General features: G+C 45.0%; 4 protein-coding genes across 8 annotated transcripts; 2 read left to right on the top strand and 2 right to left on the bottom strand.

Annotated features, from left to right (window-relative positions):
* Positions 1 to 138: 138 nt before the first annotated feature.
* On the bottom strand, positions 139 to 8,956 carry LOC120677743 (peptidyl-prolyl cis-trans isomerase CYP71-like). Its single transcript, XM_039958925.1, has 14 exons — positions 8,621 to 8,956; positions 8,455 to 8,540; positions 8,036 to 8,124; positions 7,663 to 7,902; positions 7,450 to 7,571; positions 6,753 to 6,828; positions 6,390 to 6,497; positions 6,127 to 6,303; positions 5,437 to 5,654; positions 5,164 to 5,296; positions 4,802 to 5,025; positions 1,329 to 1,482; positions 1,130 to 1,231; positions 139 to 566 (listed from the first exon to the last, which is right to left on the bottom strand). Exons 1-13 carry the CDS (start codon positions 8,854 to 8,856, stop codon positions 1,148 to 1,150), a joined length of 1,947 nt encoding a protein of 648 aa, XP_039814859.1. The 5' UTR covers positions 8,857 to 8,956; the 3' UTR covers positions 139 to 566; positions 1,130 to 1,147.
* Positions 8,957 to 10,270: 1,314 nt separating this feature from the next.
* On the top strand, positions 10,271 to 11,170 carry LOC120678316. Its single transcript, XM_039959441.1, has 3 exons — positions 10,271 to 10,420; positions 10,526 to 10,684; positions 10,778 to 11,170. The coding sequence occupies exons 1-3, from the start codon at positions 10,271 to 10,273 to the stop codon at positions 11,168 to 11,170; spliced, it is 702 nt and encodes a 233-aa protein (XP_039815375.1).
* Positions 11,171 to 11,317: 147 nt separating this feature from the next.
* LOC120679174 (putative low molecular weight protein-tyrosine-phosphatase slr0328) lies at positions 11,318 to 14,822 on the bottom strand. The gene is made up of 6 exons (XM_039960678.1): positions 14,421 to 14,822; positions 13,613 to 13,725; positions 13,378 to 13,513; positions 13,216 to 13,283; positions 12,409 to 12,495; positions 11,318 to 11,704 (listed from the first exon to the last, which is right to left on the bottom strand). The coding sequence occupies exons 1-6, from the start codon at positions 14,752 to 14,754 to the stop codon at positions 11,597 to 11,599; spliced, it is 846 nt and encodes a 281-aa protein (XP_039816612.1). The 5' UTR covers positions 14,755 to 14,822; the 3' UTR covers positions 11,318 to 11,596.
* Positions 14,823 to 15,695: 873 nt separating this feature from the next.
* LOC120678666 lies at positions 15,696 to 24,365 on the top strand. 5 transcript variants are annotated; one of them, XM_039959941.1, is made up of 12 exons: positions 15,745 to 15,972; positions 16,085 to 16,172; positions 16,291 to 16,502; positions 18,199 to 18,624; positions 18,752 to 18,889; positions 18,968 to 19,071; positions 19,143 to 19,364; positions 21,002 to 21,496; positions 22,880 to 23,304; positions 23,669 to 23,762; positions 23,847 to 23,960; positions 24,057 to 24,365. In XM_039959941.1, exons 3-12 carry the CDS (start codon positions 16,314 to 16,316, stop codon positions 24,127 to 24,129), a joined length of 2,280 nt encoding a protein of 759 aa, XP_039815875.1. In that variant the 5' UTR covers positions 15,745 to 15,972; positions 16,085 to 16,172; positions 16,291 to 16,313; the 3' UTR covers positions 24,130 to 24,365. The 5 variants fall into 5 exon arrangements, 3 of the variants coding, with proteins under 3 accessions (XP_039815875.1, XP_039815874.1, XP_039815876.1); XM_039959940.1 differs by having other exon boundaries at positions 16,051 to 16,172; XR_005676690.1 differs by having other exon boundaries at positions 15,735 to 15,972; positions 18,199 to 18,628; positions 23,847 to 24,365.
* The last annotated feature ends 1,481 nt before the right edge of the window (positions 24,366 to 25,846 follow it).

Here is a 25,846-nt window from a genome sequence, read left to right as displayed (position 1 = left end):
TTTTTTTCTATAGAACCGTCAAAAAGATACACCCAAACGGCTCTGCAAGGTACATCTCCAGGGCACAGAGCACCCTCACCCCCCCCCCCCCCCCCCCAAAAAAAAAAAATATGTCTACACAGTATGGCTGATTACAAGTTTTGGCCAAAACATCGCTGAATTTTGTATAAAGCACAACCATACAAAAACGTTCCAGCAACTCTTAAAGGAATATGATTATACATTGGACAGCTGGACACATCTTCCACATACAATTACCATGAATTAAACAGCTAAGACCAGAAGGATTGTCCCCCCAATTTAACCCTGCAAGATTAATTCCACGTTACAAAGATACAAACACTCAGCTCCATGATTCTGGACTCAAAGCCATACTGAGTACAATGAGATACCATCCATCCTGAAAATTGCATGGTCCCAATAAGACAAAGTCTTCAGTGGAGGAGGCCGTGCTCACTTCCCCAAAGCATGCATAACTTCTTGTACAACGTGTTGTCTTCAGCAGGTCAGCAATGGCCAACCAAGGAACAAAGGAAGTGCAGGCGCAATGTCCCAACCGGCCAACCCTGCACAATGAGAACAAGGACAGCCTATAAATAAAATACATTGAAAAGCGCATGGTCACTGTAGTTCATATGAAAAGATGCAAAAGCAAAGACCAAACCAATTAAAAAGCACAATGATGTGTCACGGGCTCAGGGCCAAACAGACAAAGATGCAAAAACAAAGACAGAACTAAGCAACCACAATGTATATGGACCAAGCAGTCCATATAGACAGCTTTTGTGTCCGTAATCTATAGCTATTGTTGTTGCCACAATGTATATGGATGTGTCATGATGGAATCTGAAGTGAGAGAGAAGGAGATGGAAGATAGAGTAATATTTGTTTATTCCTTATGGGTAGTCCATAGCACTATGGATACCTTTTGCTATGGACTGCTATATGGACCACTTCTACAATGTTTCAGCTAGCCTATAGTGAATATATTAATGCTATGGACTACCTTATGGCAAACATTGTGGTTGCTCAGGGGCAAACAGACAAGCCTTGTTCATAAATATAAGCCCAAGAGCCAAATATTCAATATTATTGAAGGAATAGAATGAATGGGACAAGAAACACTGACCTGCTGGTCAGCAGAAGCTTATGTCTTGGGAACTGTAACATTTAAGATCTTTACATCTTGATATGGTTTGTCATTCTTGTCAGTCTTGACCTTCTCAATTTGCTTCAAGCACAAAACATAAAGTTAGGACGAAAAAAAAACAATAGAAATGAACAGAGATAATTCAGCCACTAAAATGAAGTTGCAAAAAGTTCAATACCTGGACAACATCCATCCCTTTCACAACTCTACCAAACACCGTGTGCTTATTATCTAGCCATGGAGTGGCCACAGTGGTGATGAAGAATTGAGAACCATTGGTATTAGGTCCCGCATTGGCCATAGAAAGTGTAAAAGGCCTGTCATGTCTCAAGCTGCATGAAAAATGCCAGAGATGTCACTACATTATAAGGGATATGAGGTGGCTCACATGACATCTGACCACACTTTAAAAACAATGACTAGTGTCAAACTGTTATCCTTATCCTTATCCAATAAGCATACAAGAAACTAACACCACTAAAAAAATATAAATTGATGAGGAATGTTGCATTCACCTGTCAACGTTCCGCTAATATTTTTCAACCATAGAGGTTGGCCACATCAAAATGGTATGAACATGACAGAATGAAATACATCTCATTGCACAATCTTTCCTCTAAAACAAAATACTACAACAACAACAACAACATAGCCTTTTTTCCCAAGCAAGTTGGGGTAGGCTAGAGATGAAACCCGAAAGAAATAAGTTCAAGGTTCAGGCACATTGATAGCTAGTCTCCAAGCGCTCCTATCCAAAGCTATCTCTTTAGAGATGTTCCAATCCTTAAGGTCTCTCTTAACCGACTCATCCCACGTCAGTTTAGATCTACCTCTACCCCTCTTTACATTATCGACTAGCTCAAGGATCCCATTACGCACCGGCGCCTCAGGAGGCCTTCGTTGGACATGTCCAAACCATCTCAGCCGATGCTGAGTAAGTTTCTCCTCAATTGGTGCCACCCCGATCCTATCCCGAATAACTTCGTTCCGGACTCTATCCCTCCATGTGTGCCCGCAAAACCACCGCAACATCCGCATCTCTGCTACACTCAGTTGCTGCACATGTCGTCTTTTTGTAGGCCAACATTCAGCACCGTATAATATCGCCGGACGAATTGCTGTCCTATAGAATTTGCCTTTTAGCTTTTGTGGCACCCTCTTGTCACAAAGGATGCCAGAAGCTTGCCGCCATTTCAACCAGCCAGCTGAAATTCTATGCCTAACATCTTCATCAATGTCGCCATCCTTTTGTAACACCGATCCTAAATACCGAAACGTATCCTTCTGGACCACCACTTGCCCATCTAGACTAACGTCTCCCCCCTATGCCTAGTCGCGCTGAAATCGCACATCATGTACTCGGTCTTGGTCCTACTAAGTCTGAACCCTTTCGACTCTAACGTGCGTCTCCACAGCTCTAACTTCCTATTAACCCCTGCCCTACTCTCGTCAACTAGCACCACATCATCAGCAAAGAGCATACACCAAGGGATCTCACCTTGTATATCCCTTGTGATCTCATCCATCACTAAAGCAAATAAATAAGGGCTCAATGCTGACCCCTGGTGTAGGCCTATGTTAATAGGAAAGTCAGTGGTGTTGCCATCACATGTCCGGACAAACGTCGTCGCATCTTTGTACATATCCTTAATGAGGGTAATGTACTTGGTTGGGACTTTGTGCTTCTCCAAAGCCCACCACATGACATTTCTCGGTACTTTGTCATATGCCTTCTCAAGGTCAATGAAGACCATGTGCAAGTCCTTCTTCTGCTCCCTATATCTCTCCATCAATTGTCGTATTAAGAAAATCGCCTCCATGGTTGACCTTCCAGGCATGAACCCAAATTGGTTTTGGGTCACACTTGTCCCTCTTCTTAGGCGATGCTCGATGACCCTCTCCCAAAGCTTCATCGTATGGCTCATCAGCTTAATCCCACGGTAGTTAGTACAACTTTGAACATCGCCCTTGTTTTTGAAGATAGGTACTAATATACTTCTCCTCCATTCTTCCGGCATCTTGTTTGACCGAAAAATGAGATTAAAAAGCTTAGTTAACCAAACTATTGCTCTATCCCCTAGGCATCTCCACACCTCAATGGGAATACCATCAGGACCCAACGCTTTACCTCTCTTCATCCTCTTCAAATCCTCCCCGATCTCTACCTCCTGAATTCTCCTCACAAAACGTCTATTGGTATCGTCAAAAGAGTCATCTAACTCAAGGGTAGGGCTCTCACTCTCCCCATTAAACAACTTGTCGAAGTACTCTCTCCATCTATCCATGATCTCATCATCCTTCACTAGCAGTCGATCTGTCCCATCCTTAATGCATTTGATTTGGTTGATGTCCCTTGTCTTCCGCTCGCGGATCCTAGCCATCCTATAAATGTCCTTTTCCCCTTCTTTCGTGCCTAGCCGCTGATACAGGTCATCATACGCCTTACCTTTTGCTACACTCACAGCTCGCTTTGCAACCCTCTTCGCTAATTTATAGCCCTCGATGTTGGTTGCACTCTTGTCAAGATGGAGACGCTTGAAACACTCCTTCTTCTCCTTAATAGCCCTTTGCACCTCGTCGTTCCACCACCAGGTGTCTTTCCCCTCCTGTTTGCCTCCCTTACTCACGCCAAACACCTCTGAGGCCACCTTCCGAACACATGTTGCCATCTTTAGCCACATGTCATCTGCGTCTTCTCCTTCTTCCCAAGGCCCCTCACCTAGCATCCTTTCCTTAAACGCTTGTGCCGCTTCCCCTCTAAGCTTCCACCACTTTGTTCTCGCAATCTTGGTACATTTGTCCCGGTGGACACGTAACCGAAGACGAAAGTCCGCCACCACAAGCTTGTGTTGAGGGACAACACACTCCCCAGGTATCACCTTACAATCTAAGCAATCACGTCTATCCTCCCTCCTAGTAAGGATAAAGTCGATCTGGCTCGAGTGTTGTCCACTACGAAACGTCACAAGATGGGATTCCCTCTTCTTAAACACGGTATTCGCTATCAACAAGTCGTAGGCTAACGCGAAGTTCAACACATCCTCCCCCCTCTTGACTCCTGCTACCATACCCAAAACCCCCGTGCACTCGCTCGAACCCTACATTAGTCGCACCCACATGACCGTTGAGATCTCCTCCTATGAAGAGTTTCTCGCTGGTATGCACGGTACTAACCATGCTATCTAGATCTTCCCAGAACTGCATCTTGGTGCTCTCACTAAGGCCTACCTGAGGGGCATATGCACTGATCACATTCAAAACCGAATCTCCAACTACCAACCGGATTAGGATAATCCGGTCGCCTTGCCTTCTAACCTCTACGACTCCATCCTTAAGGCTCCTATCAATCAAGATGCCTACACCATTCCTACCCGGAGTTGCTCCCGTGTACCAAAGCTTGAAGCCAGTATCCTCAACCTCCTTCGCCTTCTGGCCCTTCCATTTAGCTTTCCTCTAAAACAAAATACTGCAATAAAATCTGGGGGCAACGTTGTATCTTGGATAAACTAGAAAGCAAAATGAATACATGTGTTCTGGACAAAAGTAGGGTGGAAAATAAATTTCGCAAACTTAAAGAACCCCTAGTTGTATAAGATGCAGAAACAAACACTCCTATTTGCCATGCTATGAGAAAAACAACATATAAAATACCTTTTGTGAAATTCATCTTCGAATTCACTGCCCCAGATGGATTGCCCACCAGTGCCATCCCCCAAAGGATCCCCAGTCTGAATCATGAATCCTTTAATTACACGATGAAATATAAGATTGTCATAATAACCGTTCCGGCAATGGGTAGTGAAGTTTTCCACAGTTTTTGGACACTCTTCTGGATATAGTCTCAAGTGAATGTCCCCCATAGAAGTATGCAGCACCTGAAATATGGCATAAGGCCGATGATCCATAGGTTAAAAATCAAAGAAAGAAATCAAGTCCCTCACGAGTCACACGAAAAGCAATTTTGAGAAAACAATTCAGATACCAAAGTTCCTTCAGACGAAGGAGTAGCATACCAAATTATCGGGCAATGATGTTGTAGCCGTTTTTCCTAAATCTGATACAGCCAAAAGCTCTTCTGGTGGTGGTTTTTCATTGAATACATCTCTACCCTTAGTTGCATCTTCAGGTTCCTCAGGTTCCCTACGACTGGTACAATAAAATAATACAAAGGCAGCACCATGTTACGCAAAAACAACAAATGTAACAGACTTTTAAAGAGGAATTCACCATGCAAACCTATAGAACTGGTCAATGAGAAACTCTCCGGAGATGATTGAGTAGCATACCTAAAGAGATATATTCGATGCTTCTTGAAAGCGCAGCATAGCAGTGTTGGGTCTGATAAAGGTTCTTTGCTATCATTGACATTGGCAGCTACTGAAGGAATTTTTCTAACCTTCTTGTTGCCTTTGTCGCCTTGGTATAGAGCGATTCTCAGAAACCTCTCATTGTTCTCTACCTTCCCCAGGATGCGTGAAACCTTATTTGTGTGCAAATTTACAATCTGGATAACATGTATGATGTGGTTAATAGGTTTTACAGAAAAGTTTAAGAACATTATGATGCATATAAAAGATTTAAGAACACTATGATGCATATATGCAATCAGCAAAGGTAAAGAATGACCTATCTTCCATTTATGCAATGTAACTCAACAGAGGAAACATGGAAGAGCCCCAGCTGGACACAGAAGGAATGAAGACACTGAATGAATTATTTTTATTTGTTTGGACTTGAGGAGTATATGACTAAGATCTCAGTGGCATGATCTTCTAGTTAAACCATCAATCAGCCCATGTAAGATGCAAACACATAAGAATAAGAAAATCCTATGACATCTTAGCCTTAAAGAATCTCTGAATCTCTGGCAGAAACTTTGATCATCACGAATGTAAGATAACAAAAGGAATATAACATACAGTCTAATAATACTGAAATATACAAACCATAATTGGAAAGAAAGAAGCATAGCATACCTTTATGCCCAAAAGAGTAGCATAAATAAGAAAGTTGCAGCTTTCATCAAAGACAGCATTAGGTTGTGGAACATTTTCTGTTTTCTCTATTTCCTTCTCCACAGCCATTCGGCGCCCAAAATCAATAGCCTCAAGGTGATACAATGGAACATCACTTCTTTGAAGATCTTGTGCCACCTAGAAATGACAATATTCAATTGGGAATAAGAATACAATATTATAACCTTTGCTCTGCAAACATTTACCAGGGGTAAACTTCTTACCTCTAGAGACTCATCATATACACGTCTTAGTTTTCCAGATTTAAACCAAAACACCCGTATCCTGCGATCAGGGGATGTGACAGCAAATTGACTGCCATCATTGCTCACCTGAACAACACCAAATCATTTAGCAGAGTTATTCAATGCGCAATCTGAAGGATAACACTGTCCAACCCATTATTTCTTTGAAGTGTCAAATTTCAAAATACTCTAGGCACTGTTTACTGTATCTAATAATTTACTTTGATTTAAAAATTCAGCTAATCATATATGGTTCAGTATGTTCACAAATTCAGATACAAATGCCTACATAGCCTGAATGAAGAAACTTATTTAAATCATATCAGGAATAAAAAAATTTACCTCGATAGCAGACACACTTGTCTTGCATTTTACAATTTCAAATAAATTTGTATCTGTTTTCAGACGAAACCTCACTCTGCACAAAACACACAGAAATACCAATTATTTGCAAGTCCAAGTTGATGCATTAGCCTAGGGGTTAAGATGGGCAGATATTAGCGCATCACAATGGGAGACCACAGGAATATGCTGACATAGTTATAGGATTAATAAAGATCCAAACCAAAAACAACTAGATAGGTTATCGATACTAAACAGGATTAAAGCTGATACATTGATTATGTTATTTCCCTTTTTTAGAGCATTATAGAGCTAGGCTTTATTCATCCACAAGTGAAATATATCCTAGACACATCAATCAAGGAACTTTCGGGTGGTACCGATCCACACAACCCCAGGATCTAGCCATGGTATGGTGGGAATATACATGTGCAACAAAATTCTCTGCTCTACGCGCTTAGTAATTTCTTGAGCAAATGCGCTTTTACTAAACATAATAGAACCTAATTAGTTTCACTGTGATGAACAAATAATAGCAGGTATGCGGATGCAGTTATAAAGTTTTCCACGGTGGTGAAAGATGGAAACATATGCCCAAGCATGCATCGGTTTTTCAGGAGAATTGGAGAATGTTTTCCTAACTATGTATTAGGGGCTACGTCAAGTTAAAAGTAACTGCAAACAAGCAACAACATACTCTTGATCTGGAAAGTTGAGGGTAGATGGAGACCAGTAGTCTAACAGTCCTCTGGCATCAGCAGATATCACAACATCATGCACATGGTTATATTTCATTACTTTAACAGGACCAGCATGAATCTGCGGATAATAAAGAAGCTCACACGTTTAGGGTCCTCTTGTAAATCAACAGGAATTATACAAACAAACAATGAAGGCTACAGCAGAATACCTCTTTGGAGATGATTGGATCGTTTGAACCAGAATGAGTATCATATATGTGAACAAAAGGTGTATTTCGGTCACTGACAGCAAGTTTTGGTTTGACATCCCCCTCTCGATGAACCCACTCAATAGCCCCAGGAACAAATGGGAGACGCATCATGAACATCATGTCATAGTTTACAACATCATATATCTTCACAGAACGATCGCTGGATATCGTGCAGCAAAGCAATCCATCAACGCTCACCTGCATTACTGAACCATGCTATAATTTGCAGTTGTCCGTACTACCACTACCACTGGTAGGGGTGAAATGACTCAGAGTAGCAACTAGCAAGCCTCTGAATCGAGAAAATAAACCTAAGAATGCGGGCACTCACAGCTAGGCCTTCGATGGGACTGAGATGAGACCGAAAATGTTTAGCAAATTCAATCCCAACAGGTTTCTTCTTCCAAAACTTGAGGTGACCTAAAACAAAAGAAAAACAAGGCGATTATGTGATTATGCACCAGTTTGAGGCTGAAGCAAACACCATTCACCATTAACTCAACAACATACATTCCTGCATAGATCTAAGCAATTCAATAGTGCTGTTCCAAGACAAGCAATGGCACTTCACAGAACCTAAGCCCTAAATTTGAATCCAAAGCAATCACAACATAGAATAGCTCGCCACTTGCATATATCATTCCGACAAATTGAAAACTAGCAGAGGTGGCAATAAGCTAATTCAGCGAGTACCAAAAACCACTGTAACACAGGAACTAAGACATGATAGGAGAGTGTTAAAGGGATCACCATCTGCGCTCCCAGTGATGAAGAAGTCGGCCGGAGAGACGGCGACGTGGGTGACGACGTCCCGGTGCATATAGCTCTTCTCGTACCTGCAAAACCAAACACCACCGTGAGCCACAACGCCCCCCTAAAATCCTGAGCCCAAACAGCGAGGGAGGAGAAAACGCACATGGCGGCGGAGGGGAGGGCGTCAAGGAAGGCCTGCTCGAACTGGAGCGGGCGCTTCTGCCGCTGCTTCGCCGGCGCCGGGCCCGGCCCTATCATCTCCTCGTCCTCCTCCTGCCCCACGCCGGGGGTGGTGGCCGCGCCATTGCCGAGCTCCCGCTTGCTCTCGTGCGCGCCACCGTCGTCGACCGTCGCGCTCGTTATGGTGGACACCGCCGTCGTCTCGCTCTCCGACGCCATCGCGAGTGGGGGGGGCTCGAGCTCTGCTAGGGTTCTGGGGATTTTGGGGGAGCCTCGCGACCGCGCGAGCTTGACGAACGGTGGAAGGAGCGATTCGTGATGGTTGGAGAAGATGCAGGGGCTCCCTGGGAACAAAATGCTGCCCCCACCGACTCAGTGCCTCGATCTCGGCCGCCAGTTCGCGATCCGGCGGTCAGCGTGTAGCCCCGGATTTGGATCGCGGAGAATAGTCGCGATCCAAACTTGGGAGCTTTGTACCGCAAAACAAGAAGCGGGCTGATAGTAAACATTTTGACGTTGCATAGCCCATTGGGCCCAGCTTAGTGCGGCCCAACCACGAACGAGTTTCAAGAAGGGAGTTGTCCCGCTTTCTCAAAAAAAAAAAAAGGGACTTGTACCGCATTTTGGTTAGGAGCGTCGCCAATCATCTTAAATACACATTTCCTAACATTATTATATTTTGGATGTGAAGAGCATGACCGTCCTCCGAAATTTTTGAAAATCCATGCCTCACATTTTGGCCTACAATTTCCACGTTTATGCACCAAAATTGCATTCCCAATATGTTACTGATGGCTGATTTTTTGACAAGACCCCGAAACTAGAGTATTGGAAATCTTTTCTTCCTGAACCGTAAAAGATGCTCGGAATGATGCCCGGCCGGAACCGCGTTACGCAAAGTACTAGCGCAAAGCACGGCCCAACACGTTTCGAAGGCAGTTGCAACCACCTCGAGTCCAATCCAACCATGCTAATGCTACTAGCGCAAAGACACATGCATGTGGCTTCCTGTCATCCGCCACTCGGATCACGGGCCATTCCGTGTTCCATGTTGTTAGCCGTGGCGCCTGGTTTGGTATCTTCCTTGACAGCCCAACGCCCACACACGCGTCCGCTGACAACAACAGTGGCGACGATTACAAAAGACATTAGACATTGCTTGGGTAGGAGTTAGGGCGCTGTCAAGCACTCTAATACCAGGCCGGAATATGATACGGTCGCTCTGTCACTTGCCAGCACTGCCATCTTGCAAAAAATAAAGAAAAAAGTTGTACAAAAAAATGTTGGGCACTGTATAGTAGATAGCAGCCTAGCAATGGCGACGGGCTGCAACATGCTGACAGCTGAGAATAATCTTTGGTCAAATCGCCTAACATTTTTTTTGAAAGATTATTGCCTAACATCTTAATGCTAACAAAATTCCTTATTTGACCAGACCTGCACGTACCTGCAGTGGGTTTTTGCCGTTAAATGAGTCCTTTGACCGGCACCTCCCTGTCCCTGCAAGCTCAGCCAACGGCACGCTCCCCAATTAAAACGCCGTTCGGTGGTCGCCTCCGAGGCTCCGATGCATTGGCAGCAAGATTCGCGGCCGCTGCGGCGTTGAATCGCCATTGCCAACAGCGGCGGAGCAATGAGGGAGCTGTCCTGCTTCGGCGACGGCTCCGTCAGCGTCGCGGCGGCCTCCGTCTCGGGCCGCGGCGCGCTCCACCGCTCGCTGCAGGCGGCGACCACGGCCGTGTACAGGGCCGTCCTGTCCTCGGGCAAGGAGATGCTCGTCCGGGTCACGTGGACCCGCAGCGCCGCGGGAGCGGCCGGCGTCGCCGTCGCATTCGACGACGACGGCTCGGCGTCGTCGCCGGCGGGGAGCCGCCAGGTGCTGCTGCAGAAGAAGCGGGGGAGCCGGACGCTCGTCACCGGCGCCGGCACGGCCGTCGGCGTGCACTGGGACACCGCGGAGGCCAAGTACCCGTCCGCGTCCCCGGAGCCCGAGCGCGACTACGGCCTCGCCGTCGTGGCCGACGCCGAGCTCGCGCTCCTCCTCGGCGCGGGCGCCGCGGCGCGCGAGCTCTCCCGCCGCCTCGGCCTCGGCGCCGCCGTCCCGCGCGGCGCCGCGGGCCTCGTCAGCCGGCGCGAGCAGCTGCGGGGCGCGGCGGCGGCGCACGTCACGCGGTGCCGGTTCCGCGACGGCGGCGACGAGCACGAGGTGGCCGTGCACGCGTGCAGGGGCGGGGACGGGCTGCTGCGGGTGAGCATCGACGGGGAGAAGGTGGCGGAGGTGCGGCGGGTGGGGTGGGGCTTCCGGGGCAACCGCGCCGCCGTGCTGGCCGACGGGGAGGTGGTCGACGTCATGTGGGACGTGCACGACTGGTGGTTCGGCGGCCGGGGCGGCGCCGGCGCTGGCGCGGGGGCGCAGTTCATGGTCAAGGCCAGGGCGGAGAAGGAGGGCAGGCTGTGGATGGCCGACGACACGGCGGCGAGGGGCCAGTCGCCCGGTGGATTCTTCTTGCACGTGCAGTGCTACCGCCGGTGACCGGCGCCCAATGTCGCCTGTGAATGATGAGTATGTTTTCCTGATGATTGGTGATCGTAGGATGAATTGCGAGATGTAAAGAAACATTCTGCAAAATTCAAAGAAAGAAAAAAATTTGTTCATACAGTTCTATGCAAAATTGGTACGTCAGATGGGCATAAGAATGTAGGCCCCTTCATATTGTTTCTGATTATCTGAGTGGAAAGGAACCATGGTGAGTATGTTTCTGTATGCCACAGATCGCAACACACATACAGAGGATTAATATCAGGATGCTGCATAAGGATGGTGGCAGATACAAATCCCAACCAACGCCTGGGAACATGATCAATGTTGCAACCAAATGACTCCAACAGCGCATATATGCTACAGCCTACAGATAACCATGCATCCGAAAAAAAGGTGTGTGATGAAAATGTGGAGATTTCATTGCCTGCAGATGTACATATCCAAGGTCATGCAGAAATGTTTTGCATTGTCGGCCACGATGCTATCAAGCAGTGACTCGCATGCATCTTCCAATAAATCCAAGACCTGAAAGCATTGCCCCAGGATCACTTATTAGTTATTAGAACAAAGAAACATATCAAGCGCAAATGTGCTTTTCGTGTAGATCTTGTGCAGATCTTGTGCAAGAAGAGTGTGCTATTATGTAGACGTAATACATGACAATAGCTAGGATGGTAAAATGGTTATCACATCCAACTATACAAGGGGCTGAGTATGAGAATATATCAGAGTATCATGAATTGGTGACTCAGCATTGATGTGTCAGCAAAATTAAATTAAGGATGTGGAACAAATCCTAGCTTTTTTATTTCCCATGGTTAGTTAATGTAATCTAATTTATTATTGCATCACATTTTTTTCTCTTCGTATCAAAAGAAGACTATTTACTTAAGTCACTTTGCAGGTATGATCATATTCCAAAAGCGATTGCTGACATGTAATGGTTATTATACAAAAGCCATTGAAAGTTCAGGAGTTGTTTAGATATAAAATTTGATGAAGAAATACTTGGCAGAGCTCCTGCATATCTATGGTCTAAGTCACTCAGAATGCAAGCCCTAAATGGAAAGCATAGATGAAGGCATGCCCTGTTCACACTAAGCTAGGATATGAACATGTTGCGGGACCACGGCATTCATACTCAATTGCCCCTGGGACAAAATCTCATCTCATAGGATAGAAAAAGTAGTTGCAAACTTGTTACTGAGTAGAAAGTAAAAGCTACTGACCTTTTCAAATCCCTGAGGGCCTCCATAATAAGGATCTGGGACTTCAGATTCGGTATGTCGTTTGCAGTAGGAGCACATCAGCTTAACCTAATAAATATACAGGTAATAGTTGCATAGGTGTGAGGCTTTGAGCTTTCGTGAACGAATACGAATAAATATTTGAAAAATATGACAAAAAATTAAAAAAATAGTATTCAGTAGTTTCCCTTAAACTTTTTAAATAGGCTAGCAGCAAGAATAAAAGAAAGGTATCAAGCAGAGAAGGAAAGGAGTGCTCTTTACATAGATAATTAACCAACAAACAAAATTGCCCTTTGCAGGCATTGTTAACAAGGTAAGCCCCTAAACTAAAATAAGCATCACATCAAGCAAATAAGAGCAGGTGAGTGCCTACGCTGTATAAAACTAAGCAATTACACACATGCCAAAATAAAGTGTGCTTTGCTAAAGTAGCACAAGCTAAAGAAATTTCAGAAACACCAAGAGTTAATATGGCAATTGAAATGTTGCATAGTCTTTCATCTATTATCATGTTTATAGATATCCGAAGGATGTACCATTAGCATATCAGTCTACAGAATACCGGAAGTAAAACATAGGCAAAGAAAGTAAAAGTGTAAACCAGATGTGCAGTTTAATATTTCATGGTAATATTAGGTTGCCCTCTAGAGTTCCCATGGCTCACTTTTGTTTCTACTATGAAGGGACGAGTATGTTCTCAAAATCAAAATGACCAAACAAATGTATGTGAAATGAATACTAGTTTGTCAAGATTGAGAGATGTTGAGCTTAAATAAGTGCCCTAACCTTGTTGGGTGCACCGTCAGGGAGGGGCTCCTTGTGTCTCCATCTCTCAAATGCGTTCAATATATCTTCTGCATGGTGTAAAAAACAAAATTGTATCAAGCAGCATACATCAGCATAAATCCAGAGGTACTGAAACACAAATAACAGGGCCTGAGAGAGAACCATAGTTCTGCCTGTCCATTGCAAGGATAAGATCGAAGTCACGGAAATCTGAGGGTTTGATAGGTCTGGATATTGAGGTCACATCAATCCCCCGCTTCTTTGAAGCTGCTCTCATCCTTGAGTCTGCCTTGTTACCCTGGGTCCACAGAATACATTGTCAGCCTTGAGTTTGGTAGTGATGCCACTACCAAACTGAGTGACTGTATAAATAAGCAAGGTAAATGCAGGGTATCACCTCATGGTATCCTATGGTACCAGCAGAATCTATTTGAAACTTGGAGTCAAGCCCACGCTTGCTTACGAGATTCCGGAAAACAGCCTCAGCTGCAGGACTCCGGCAAATGTTCCCTGTACAAAAAGTTTACAACAAGCTCTGAAGAACGGACAAATACATATGAATCAATAAATCAGCCACCTCGCACTGTATCACGCAATCAGCCAAGATAAAGCAGTGTGATGAGATTATCCACTATTGAACAGACACCCAAGTATTTGCCAAAAGCAATGCATGATCATACACAACACATTGTGAAAAGCAAGCACTACATTGCAAATGAAAACATAAGTATCGGAGCACCTGAATTCATACAGCCGTTGCACTGATTCAGGCAGTGGCTACATAGTTGAACAATCACTACAGTCTACGCATAACTGCTAAACCTCATGATGCACAGGTAAAGTCATCTGAAATTCTCAATCATGTAGCAGGGAATCGAAACAAAGGGTGGGCAAATTGCATTTCCAACTGGCCAAATTTCCTAATCTTGCAGCAGACAATTGTGAGAATTTCTTCATTGGGATCTAAGATGGTAGCAAGCTGGCAAGCGAGCGTGAGCACCCAGGAACGCAGTCTCAGCATCATGTGAGACAATCGCGATCAGGCTCCAGGAATATTCGAAGGGTGTTAGACGGGGTAAGTTCGATCCGCGCGCACGTGAGGGCAATCGGAGATCGGTACTCGAACTAGCGCATACTTCAGACGCACGCACGGGCACGGCCTCGGAGACGGAGGTCAACAGAGACTAGGGTTGAGGTGGACGGACCGAGGCACACGAAGAGGACGGCGAAGGGCTTCGCCTCAGCCGCCGACGCCGCGCCCGCCGTGCTCGCCTCCGCAGCCATCCCCTCCGCCGCCGCCGCCGCGGCGAATCGGAGGCGAGGGTTTCGCGCCTGGTGAGGACTGGCGACTACTAGAGGTGCGCCGCGGTAGCCGTGACCGAGACGACGGGTGGCTGTAAGTGGGACAAATGGAGCCCGAGCCGCAATGCTAGTTAGCGGGTCTCGTCTCGTTGTCGGGTTCGGAGCCAGCGAGGAGGCCGCGGCGGTGGAGCTGCTGGCCGCCGCCGCCGCGAGCGTGGGCGCGACGGCTCCAGCCATGGCGCGGCGCCGTGGCGAGGGAGGCCTCGAGCAGCCGCGTGGATGAGGAAGGAGTGAGGCTCGCGAGCGACGCAGCGAGTGACTCGCGCGGGCTCTTCCTCTCGGGTCGGGTGCCACCGCAACCGCAACAGACAAGGTGCTCGCCACCAACAGCAAGAACCGGCGCCCTCGGATGAATTCTGCTAATTTAATAAGCACTCCATTTGTTTGAAAATATATGATCTTTTTACATTTAAAAGTGTATATTTCAAACTACCAATTGTAAAACAAATATTTATACTATAGGTTTATGATCGAATTCTACATGAAGTGAACCCGAGATACCGTTCTCTGTTCGCACTTGAGAAACCCGAATCGAATCAAGATATGAGATATTGTCGTGTTCAGTACAAACATAGAATCATACAATTTATATAGTGGTACCCACATTAACTAGAAACATTTTTTTTACTGGTGTCGTCCCCATGCTTATTTGACCAACTTTTGTACTCTCTCCGTTTCAAATAGCAGTTCTTTACAATTTGTGAAAATAACCTACAATTTGGATTGAAAGGGAGTACTTTGAATGCCTAAAACTAATTTGAACAACACATGACAGACAAAATCAAACAACAGAGGCAAACAAATTCCTGCAAAAATACGTAGGTCGACATCACTTTCATTGTAATGCAAAGTTCTTTAATTGACATTGTTAATTATAAAAAAGGAAACACCGGTAATCATTGTAAGAAAACATTGTAATCATCGGAAGGGAAGTTGTACGATCATTAAATTAACAGAGACTCTAACATTGTTTAATAATTATTACAAAACAAACACGCTTAGACGCTAAACAATTTAGAAACTTGATGAATCCAGCCGTCAGATGGAGAACGGACGATCCATGCGAAGTCGTCGAAGCGATGCTTTTGTTGCCAACTCCAACCTGACGAAACTGAAAGTCTGAAGAAACCTGACGAACTGAAAGTCCGAAGAAGCGCATGTTCAGTTCAGGTGCCTGACACGCGCACCCCGCCGCGACGCACCCGACCCGGACCAACCATAGCGCGGCGCGCTGGCGGTGGCGGCGGCGGCAGCGCACGGGCGACGAGGAAGGCTCGGGCCAGCCAGGCCCGTCAGGAGGCCTGCACAGCTTTCGCTCCTCCACCGGCGTCGGCGCGTCGCCCCTTCTCCGGTGGAGTTGGAGGCGGCGGCGTCTGATTTGTTCTCCATTAGCTGGTAAGTATAAAACCTAGACTGTTCGGATGGATTCCCCTCCTGTATTAAACCCAAACATTTCGTTCCCCATTGATTTAGCTGTTGATTCTGAACTGGTGTGCTGCCATCCAAGCCCGATCCGTACTTGATACGTCGCTCCATGGTGCCGCAAAGGATCAGTCCATCTCAGTTGGCATCACCCCTATTGGTGCCCAGTTGAGGTGCGACCGTAGCTGATGATTTTATCCAGCAATTTCGGGGGTTCAAGCCCCAGGCTTAGTCCGCCCCTTTGTTGCCATTTGCCAATTTGTTTTGCCGTAATCTGTGTTGTCCACCCAGGACACAAAAGCCCAAGGTGGTACATGGCCATCGAGCGCTGCAGGATCTGGTGGCCGCGCCAGGAGCTGCAGCTCGACCAGGGGCCCGTTCCGGTGAGGCTCATCCTGTTCGGATGGTTCTTCACCAGTGGCGCTTCCCTTGACATCGTCATCTCCGCGGCTGTCCCCCAGGATCAGATCCTGCGGTCTTTTGCCACGCTCGACACTCTCCAGGTCAGTAATGATACCATTTTCGATTGCGAAAGCGCAAATGATGTGTTGTAAGGTTAAACATAGTTTAGCATTGTTGCTGGGTATAATTTTTGGTTGAGGCATGAACTTGTTTTGTTCAGTGATCTATGTGTCGAATGCGGTATTGTGAGTCTGTGAGATTCCCTGTAAACTCTTAGTGGAACTTGAGGAAGTTTTCATTTAGTCATGAAGAAGATTTTTAGTAAGACAAATTTTACCCAATTAAGGTATTAAATGCAATTGAAGAAGATAATAGGTGGGCATTATTCACTGGGAATGTTGTGTAGTCATTGAGATGTCAAGTTCAGTTTACTTACATTCTTAAATGATACCCCCCCCCCCTCCTTAATTTATAACTTGATTGTAAAAGGGTCAAATTATGGCATATGTTTGTAAATGTGCACTGAAGAGGATGTTTTCTTGTCCTTTCAAAGGCACTGACCATCTTTAAAAGAACAAAGTGGGACAGTGTACTACTACATGGCCAAATGGATTGGACTAACTGCTTGAGCGTCTACAATAAATTTGATGTTTGTTATACTGGTTGATTTGCTGTTAAAGAACAAAGAGTTTTAGTGCACTTGTGTTCTGAAAGGCTTTGTACTTGTTATTTTAGTGCTCCAAGGCTGACTTTGAAACATTAAAACTTTAAGATTGCCTTTACGACACCCCACTGTGCAAAAGAGAAGATAGCTGATCTTTAATCAAGTAGCAGTAAACTGCTTTTGCTGGAGGCTGGAGGACATGGTTATTCCTCAAATTTGCTTTTAACTTTCACATCATCCCACCTTCTTTTCTTGAATTTCTCTATACGGTCGCAGAGCTGCTAGTTGCGATTTAGCTGCTCTGATTTTCCAACATCAGTGGAGTAGGCAGCCGCCATGGTGTGGTGGTCAATTACGTGTCTAGGTCAATTTTGTCAATATCCCATCCACTTGTGATATTAGAGGCATGGGAAGAGGGAGAGGGAAGGTGGACTGATGCAGGTGGTGATTGGGGAAGCTGGAAGGGAGGAGTGGTGGTGGTGAATGGTAGTTGACTTTTTCGGTGGTGGATAGGAGCAGTGAAGGGAAAAGTGTTTCTAGGCTTGTTTGCATGCTTAAGTTACTCCCTGAGCAAGTGGACCTTCCTACTTGCCCTTTAAATTTCTACATCCCCTCTTTCAGTCTTCTTCTGCTCTGTTCTCACCTTCCTCTTTACTCTCCCCCTCTGGTCCTCCGTCTTCTTCCTCCATGAACTCTGGTGTGGTGATGCCAAAGTGGTGCTTAGCGCATATCAATATTTTCATTTTGAAATTTTAGTCCTAACTTTGCCATGCATTATTACTGTATTACTTTGTTTAGACTTTTGAGCTATCTAAGATTTTGTTTTAAGGCCCATCTTATCAACTGCAGAAGTTGCCTTGCTACGTAGAAGATCTGCCTTGTAGGTTGTTTATGTCAGCATTTCCTTTTTCCTTACTTAGGGAACTCAAATAATCTACTGAAGAAATTTTGTTATGTTTATGTGTTTACCGTTTAATTTTGCAACACGAATGTCAAAAAGGCAGTTTTTGGGGGGGCCTATGTACTGATGTAGCTGCTAAAATTCTCCAAAAGAAAAAATGTTGCTGCTAGTTCATGTTTATCTTGGTTATATTGTTCATAGCCTCTTTTCTCAATTTTGTTTCTCATGTTAGACCATCATCCTTTCTTCAAATAAAAGGATGCCTGTAAGCCTGCAAGAATCTGCTACATTTACCATTCTTGGGGATTGCGGTCGACATCTCCCTGGAGAATTAGAAGAATGCTGCTGTACTAAACAACTGCCCTTGGACGCACAATCGGTTCAGAGAGAACATTCTGGCACAAGCAGAAACAATGTTATGATCAGATCAGTTGGGAATGGGGATCAGCATCCAAGTTATGGTAATAGAAAATGGGAATGCGATTGTTGTGTGTTAGATGGTTTTCTGGATGCTTGCAGAAAGTCTGCAGTCAAAGAGGGTAGCTGGGTGCACTTCTTTTGCAAATCTGGAAACAGCGATAGGAGCAACTTAAATCAAGTTCCAGCTCTTGGCCATCTGTATATTGATGGCCAACTGATTGAAATCAATCATTGCCACGTATGTAAGTCAAGGCTATGTTTATGATATCATTGTATTAACAACCATTTTGTATTTACGCCTCTCCAGTTATTGCCCCCATTTATTCTTACAAATTAATGAGACATTTTATTCACTTTATTTTTAGGTTATACTATATGAGGTTCCAACCTTTGGGAGAAACCATTTTTCACTGGGTGTGGACGCACCTCGTGAGTTGAAAGCTTCTTTCAAAAAGCCAAACTGGATAAATGATCTGCAAAAACAACCATCATTTCTTGATTTGGTATGTGCATGAGTGGTTTTGGATGTTATTACTTGCTTCACTAAATAGCCCGCTAAGTCGGTTCACATTTGTTTGAAGGATTCAATTCTTTTGGCACTCAATTGTTCAAATGCAGCTAGACTGCCAGTCACTCAGGAATGCTCTACCAGCAGCTCTGGGCCTTATTTCGCCTTTGCATCGGTGTAAGCATTATTCTTTGCCTTATCTGTTCTGCTGCTTTCATCTGCTCTTACCTTGCTACTTGATTATTCAGATATGATGCCCTGGTTCAAGTGACATGGCACTGCATGGGAATATTCTTGGCTTCAGCATCAACTATTCTCTATATCATGATTATAGTGTTCCGAAAATGTTTATGCCATATGTCCCAGTACTTGATGCTACATAAGGTTTTCAAACATTCATGGAATAACATTCAGCGTCGCAGTTGTCAAATTCTTTACTGGCCAATTGTCCTCCGAGATACCTCCCTAAGGTAAACTAATATCAGCGCTTTAGTTCACACTTCACAGCAAGTTTAGCCACTGTTTTAATCTGTTGTGTCATATTGGCATCAAGGTTCAAAAAAACGCTGAACGCTGAGCGAACGCTAGCCGATGGTTTAGAGTTTTAGTAGTTTAAACGAGATTAAACGCGATTAAACGTTTTTTTATTTTTTTATTATTTTTGTGATACTGAGAGCAAAATCAGTAGTAATAACACAACTAGAAGTAATAATAGTGAACCATACCTCTTGCTGCACACTTGTTTTTGACATCCCTTCCTTTCCTCCTGGGTTTCTTGCATTCAACAACAGCTAACAGGTGCAGGTGCAGCATCAGTACCAACCCAAGAACAAGAGTACAAATCATAATAAGGCATACATATATCAGAGCAATCACATTCAGGCATACAGAGTAACATTCAGGAACTTTTTTCCCCAAAAAAAACATTCAGGAACTTTTAGAACAATTCACAATGTCATTCATCAGAGCAATCACATAAATTCATACAACAGGAATTGAAATACTTAAATGCATCGGATTCAAGGGTACATACAAATACATCAACTCACAAATCAGGCATTTAGAGACTTATTCAAGGCAGGGTTAAGGCAAAGTGGCAAACACATACACATACATGCAGATCCAGTCATCCAGAGCAGGGGAGAGGAACAGGGGAGAGGAGCAGGGGGCGGAGGAGCGAGCGGGAGGAAGGAGTAGCGAGCAGGGGAGGGCACTGACCTTGGGGGCTTGGGGCGCCTGCAGGGAGGAGCCGAGGAGCAGCGACGGGAAGCCGACGGGTCCCCTGCAGGGAGGCGGACGGGTCCCCTACAGGGAGGCGGACGGGAAGCCGATGGGTCCCCAGGGAGGCGGACGCGCGACGGGCCCCTGCAGGGAGGAGCAGCAGTCGAGGCCTCGAGGGGCCCTGCAGGGAGAAGCAGCGGGAGGCGGGAGGCGGGAGGCGGGAGGCGGGAGGCGCGGCGGCTGGCGACGCCGGAGGCGGAGGCGCGACGGGAGCTCCGCGGCTCGCGAGGGAGGCAGAGGCGCGACTGGTTGCGCCGCCCCGACTGTCGTGCGGTCGATTTGTTGGGCCCGCTTCTAATTCCCGCGCCTGCTCGCGATTCCTTCCCGCGCCATTCTTTCCCTCCCGCTCACACGCCACGCGCTTTCCCGCGCTCGCGTTTCCCACCGTGCAGAGCGTTTTTTGACCGATTCCGCGTGGTTTAAACGCTGCCGCGAGTTTAAACGGGCGTCTAAACGCGCCCAACGTTTTTTTCAACGTTTACCCCATAAACGCAACGCTACCCCAGCGTTCAGCGTTTAATCTTGATTAAACGACGTTTAATTGCGTTTTTTTGAACCTTGATTGGCATATCAATTGCAACTATCCTTCTGGGTTAATTGTACCAAGGTGATGGCAATGGGTCCATACATGTTTTTTTTTTGAAAAAAAATATATATATGTGCAAAGGGAGTTGCTGACCTTCCATTTTGTTGGTTCATGTAACCTTTATACCAAGAATCTTTGCAGTTTGTTAATATGCAATTGCAGATTACACTCACATCCTACTAATATGCAAGTGCAGATTATCAAAAGTACTAAGCTTGACTTTAATTATCTCTGTTTCAGCTCCACTGTGAACATGGAGTATGCACACAAAGCTGCAATTCGGAAGCATGCTCTGTGGTCAAGTATCGCTGTGGATCTCCTGATGGGTTTTGTCCTTGGAGCAGTATTTTTATTAAATACGGAGACAATTTGTATTTGGACTATTGCTCTCGTCCACCACATGACAGACGCAATCTTACGATCTGGCTGTGTGTGGCTGATGGGTGTTCCGGCTGGCTTTAAGCTGAATACAGAGTTAGCAGAGCTTTTAGGCATGATTTCACTGAATGCAGTTCAAATTTACTCTACCCTTTGGTTCTTTGTGGGAGCCTACCTGAGGCATATAATTCAAGGAATTGCATTTTCTGGAATTATTTTGGGTTTGACAGCTCCAGTTTCATTCTTTATTGATATTATCCAGCTTGCTACATTGCATGTTACTATGCTTCACTGGTTAATATCATCGATATATTCAAGACAGATTCAGACTGTTGCATCCTTGTGGCGTCTTTTCAGGTAACATCCTTTTGGTGCACTCAAGGTACTTGACAAATAAGAGGTTAATATGTTTACTGAATGAGTGATACAAGTTGATTAATTTCTAAATATTGGCCCTAATATAGTATTTTCTCTAGAGTTTTATTTTGAGAAATATATGTCTGGTTTGACTTGTACAAATAGATCATATCAGCTGGATCTTTGAAAATTATGTTATTTAGAGGTTAGAATATGCTAAATTGTGTGCCCCTTAAACCCTTTGACACAAAGCTGGGCTTGTTTGGGCAACAGAAAAGGTTCAGGTAAGGGAGTTGCCAAGTTGTTGTGTACATGAAAGAGTGAAGGTAGTTGCACAGCCTTGAAGAAAAATTCTAATAATCCAATGTCAAAGGAAAACCCACTGGCTAAATCACTTCCCTAACCTATGAGACAGTTTCTACCAAACTCCTACTGAGCCTACCTAAGCTGGTGGTGCCTATTGTTATTTACAATGTACACCCCTACAATGTAGTTCCTCCTAGGTTGGTCGAGCTTTTTTTAGTTTATAAAAAGCTGTTCTTTAATAAACCTATTCAAGTTGTTCAGTTTTCATGAACTATTTTTTTCACAAACTATGCGGGAGAGCTGCGTGTCATTTCATTTAAGGTAGGAAAAGAATTGTACACAAGTCTAGGAAGATCCAATCCAAGTACAAAAATACCCCCCCCCCCCCCACACACACACACAACAGTGCACTATACTACGGACGCGCCACAAGAATTCGTGAACTATTTTCGATGAGCAAACACATGCTGACACACAAAAAATGTTTGAAAAATCTTTTATGTGAATAATTGTAGATTCTTGTAGCCATTACTACTTTCCCAGCAACATTTTTGCTTCTGTTAACTGTATTAAATTATTGTTGCTGGATATTAGAAATGAAACGCTCTCACTATAAATTACAAATTATGTCAGAGTTATGCTAGGAATTACAAGTTTGGATAAGATTGGTTTTTTACTTCTCTGTATGTCTAGAATCAAGTTATGGAGCCAGACCTCTTAAGGCTTTGTTTGGATAAATCCATTCCCCTCCAATATGTATGGATTGGAAGGGAAAATAAACTATATTTCCACCTCATTCCTCCCAATACGTGTGGATTTGAGGGGATTGATCTGTGTCCAAACAAGGGCTAATGAGTGTAAAAGTATAATGTTTGTGCCATAAAACATCAATAGAGCATTAGAACTTTTGGAATGTTGTTCCTTTCTCATCATTTTTATTACTTGTTACTGTTCAATGGCTCTTCATTTAATATGATAAGTATTGTTACTAGATGCTGAAATCTTTGTTTCTCCATCAGATTCTTTTTTTCATAGTTATCTTGCAAGGTTGCTAATCATTTGCTTATGCCATAACAGAGGGCGCAAATGGAATCCTCTTAGGCAGAGGTTAGATAGCTATGACTACACAGTTGAACAGCACGTGGTTGGTTCCTTGCTGTTTACACCGGTCCTACTCCTTATACCTACAACTTCTGTATTCTATGTATTCTTCTCTATCTTGACTACAACAGTTATCTGGGTGTGTGTGATGCTGGAAATCGCAATCGCGGTAATCCAATCTACGCCTTATGCTGAGTTAACTCTATGGATGACGAGGAGGCAAAGATTTCCTGCTGGTATATTTTTCCTTCACGTGCCATCCTCATCTGGACATACCTTTGAAGATGATGACCTATCAGCCCATCCAATCAGAGGTTGCAATGAAAGGAAAACAAAGGATACTGTACATGAACAATCAGAGTCATTAGTTTCAGAACTTAATTGCAACTATGCCACTCTTGGTAAAATGTTCATCTCGACTTTTGCTTAGACCTTTTGTAGTTGAATAGTTGATACATTTTTACTTCGTTGGATATCGAATTATCAGCAACATGTTCATATCGTAATGCATGACAAGTTTCCATTTATGGGATCATAATATATCAATAAAGGTAGTTAACAAACAAACCGAAGTCCAAATTTGACTAGCTTCTGCCACTTTGAGTACATGATATTTGTGCAGCCTAGCTTTATGTGCTTATAACAAAAGTATGCTTGCTTTTTTCAATATAATGTATCTGTGCATCTGTTTGAAGAACTAGCCCTGCAGTTGCTTCTGTGTTGTTTTACTTGGTAGTGATCTAACATAAAGGATGCTATGTGCAGTCCAAGTAATCAGATCAAATTATGAGAGAGTTTTCAACAGGACGGGTTTCTCCTTCTGCAAACAATTGGCATACGGGATCCTTAGTGGTGAAAGGTACCACAATCTATCAGTTTCGGATTTAATTTTTTTTCCACCTTTGATGTCACTCGTTGTAAATTCCTACGTTTCTTTGTTCAGGGTGCCTTCATCGCTGCATCTTCAACCGTCTCCTTCATTTCCCTGGATGAACATTGGTATCACAGAATACTGGATGCATTGCCGTGATTCTGTACTTTCATGCGCACCGAAGAGGTGATGGAGTGAAGTTTTGCACTAATTGCCTGACCTAGTGACAAATTCAGTTTTTGATTACCTAACTCAGCAGCATGACTTAGATCCTGTTCGCAGATCTGTTGGAACAAATGGCCAAGTATTGTTGTCCCATCTTTTATGCAATACTTGCATAACAAGAATATTATAATGTTTACAGCAAGGCACAAAATTTTCATATGAGAGCGAAGCTTTCATACTGGATCTTTCATGTCATCATCTTCTACAATGATGCCTCACTCTGGGTTATGTCTTGAATATTACTCGGCTTTCATACTGGAACTCTCATGCATGCACCAGCTTTTATGCAACCATAGTTGTCACATTTGAGCTGATCCATGTTTTTGTACGATTCAGTTAATTGCTTTTGAGGTGGGGTGGTTTGTACATTGAGGCGTGCTAGCTGTGTTTTTATGAAAGACAGAGTCCCAGATGGACTGACGCTCATGCTCTGCTGCAAAGATGCCCTCATCAGTCAAACCTTACTTACACGCTAAGGACAATCGCTGTGTTCGCTTGGCTGTGGCTGGTGCTGATTTATTATGAGAGAACAGTGCTGCTGACTGGCTGGTAGCTGGTGATTGGTACTGATTTAGTACGAGAGAACAGTACTGCTGGCTGGTTTGCTGACAAGCCAAGCGAACACAGTGAATATGAGAACTACGAATCCACAATGAGACAAGCATGGTCCCCAATGTAGGATTGTAGGGTGCACGATATCAGCATTTGAAATCTGGAAATATTAGCTTGTACAAGAGTTGAATGTGTAGTCAGATTACACATGTTATTAAATATTTCAAATGTATATTTGCGTAAAAACGAGGGAGAGACATCACATGAGGTCAACAATAACAGAGAGGGAGTGAGCGAGAGGGAGGGAAAGGGGTATGGAGCTAGAAAAATTGTGGGGAAACCCTGCACCCCCCCCCCCCCCTCCACCCACCCACTACAAGTGGAGCAATGAACCTCTTGAGTGGACCAGAAATGAGAAACTAGAGCAACTCGAAAACAGGATATAAGAATTCACCTGAAAAGTGAAAAGCAAGGCAGGTGAACCATTGCATTCCATGTCGCCGAACCATTCAATATGTCTCAGCCAGGTAAAACTAGTTTCCAAGTTTTACAGGTATTATAGCCCGTACAGCAGAGCAACTAAGCCACCACGTTCGGAGATAGCTTCTTAACAATAGATACAGCAAAAATCTAAACTTATCAACATTCATCTGAGCCAACTAACTAGTTAAACTGAGGCAACTGATGGGTAAAGATTGTTGCCACGAAATCTCATGCCTTGATGAATGATGGAATGTCACAGCCTAAAGAAAAAAAAAGAAGAAAATAAAAAAAATCCCCGCCGGGCCCGCCTGTCAGCCGCCCTTCTCCTTCCCCTGCTCTGCTCGGTGCCGCGCGTCGCCCCGTCGCCGGCGTCGATCCTCGTAACACGCGTCGACGATCTCCGTTCCGCGCATGCGTCCTTATCCGTGCTGAGCCCGCCCCCTCTCCTTATCCGCGCTCGACCGGCATCCCCGCCCCAAACCCTAGCCCTTCCCCTCCACCATTGGCACCGGCCGAGCTCCTTGCCGTCGCCGATTCGCCGCCCTCGGTGAGCCGTAGCTCGATTCCTTTCAGGGAGAGCTTCTCCTCCCTCTCCTCCTTTGATTTTGGCCCTCATCCGGCCCTTTTCCCCTCCCCTGCAGGGCCGCCGCCGCGCCGGTCCGCCCGCCGCCGCCTCTGCTCGTCACGCCGCCCGTCCGCTGCCGTTCCCCGCCGACCAACCCGCCGGTGAGGCTCGCCGCCACCTCCTTCTCCCCGTGCGCGCCTCCCCTAGCCTGCTCCGGCCTTGCTTCATCACGCCGCCGTCCGCCGGC

This window comes from Panicum virgatum, chromosome 6N (genome assembly GCF_016808335.1).
Source record: "Panicum virgatum strain AP13 chromosome 6N, P.virgatum_v5, whole genome shotgun sequence".
Taxonomy (NCBI): Eukaryota; Viridiplantae; Streptophyta; class Magnoliopsida; order Poales; family Poaceae; genus Panicum; species Panicum virgatum.
The sequence above is the reverse complement of the archived record's forward strand: the minus strand, read 5'-3'. Positions and strand labels throughout refer to the sequence as shown.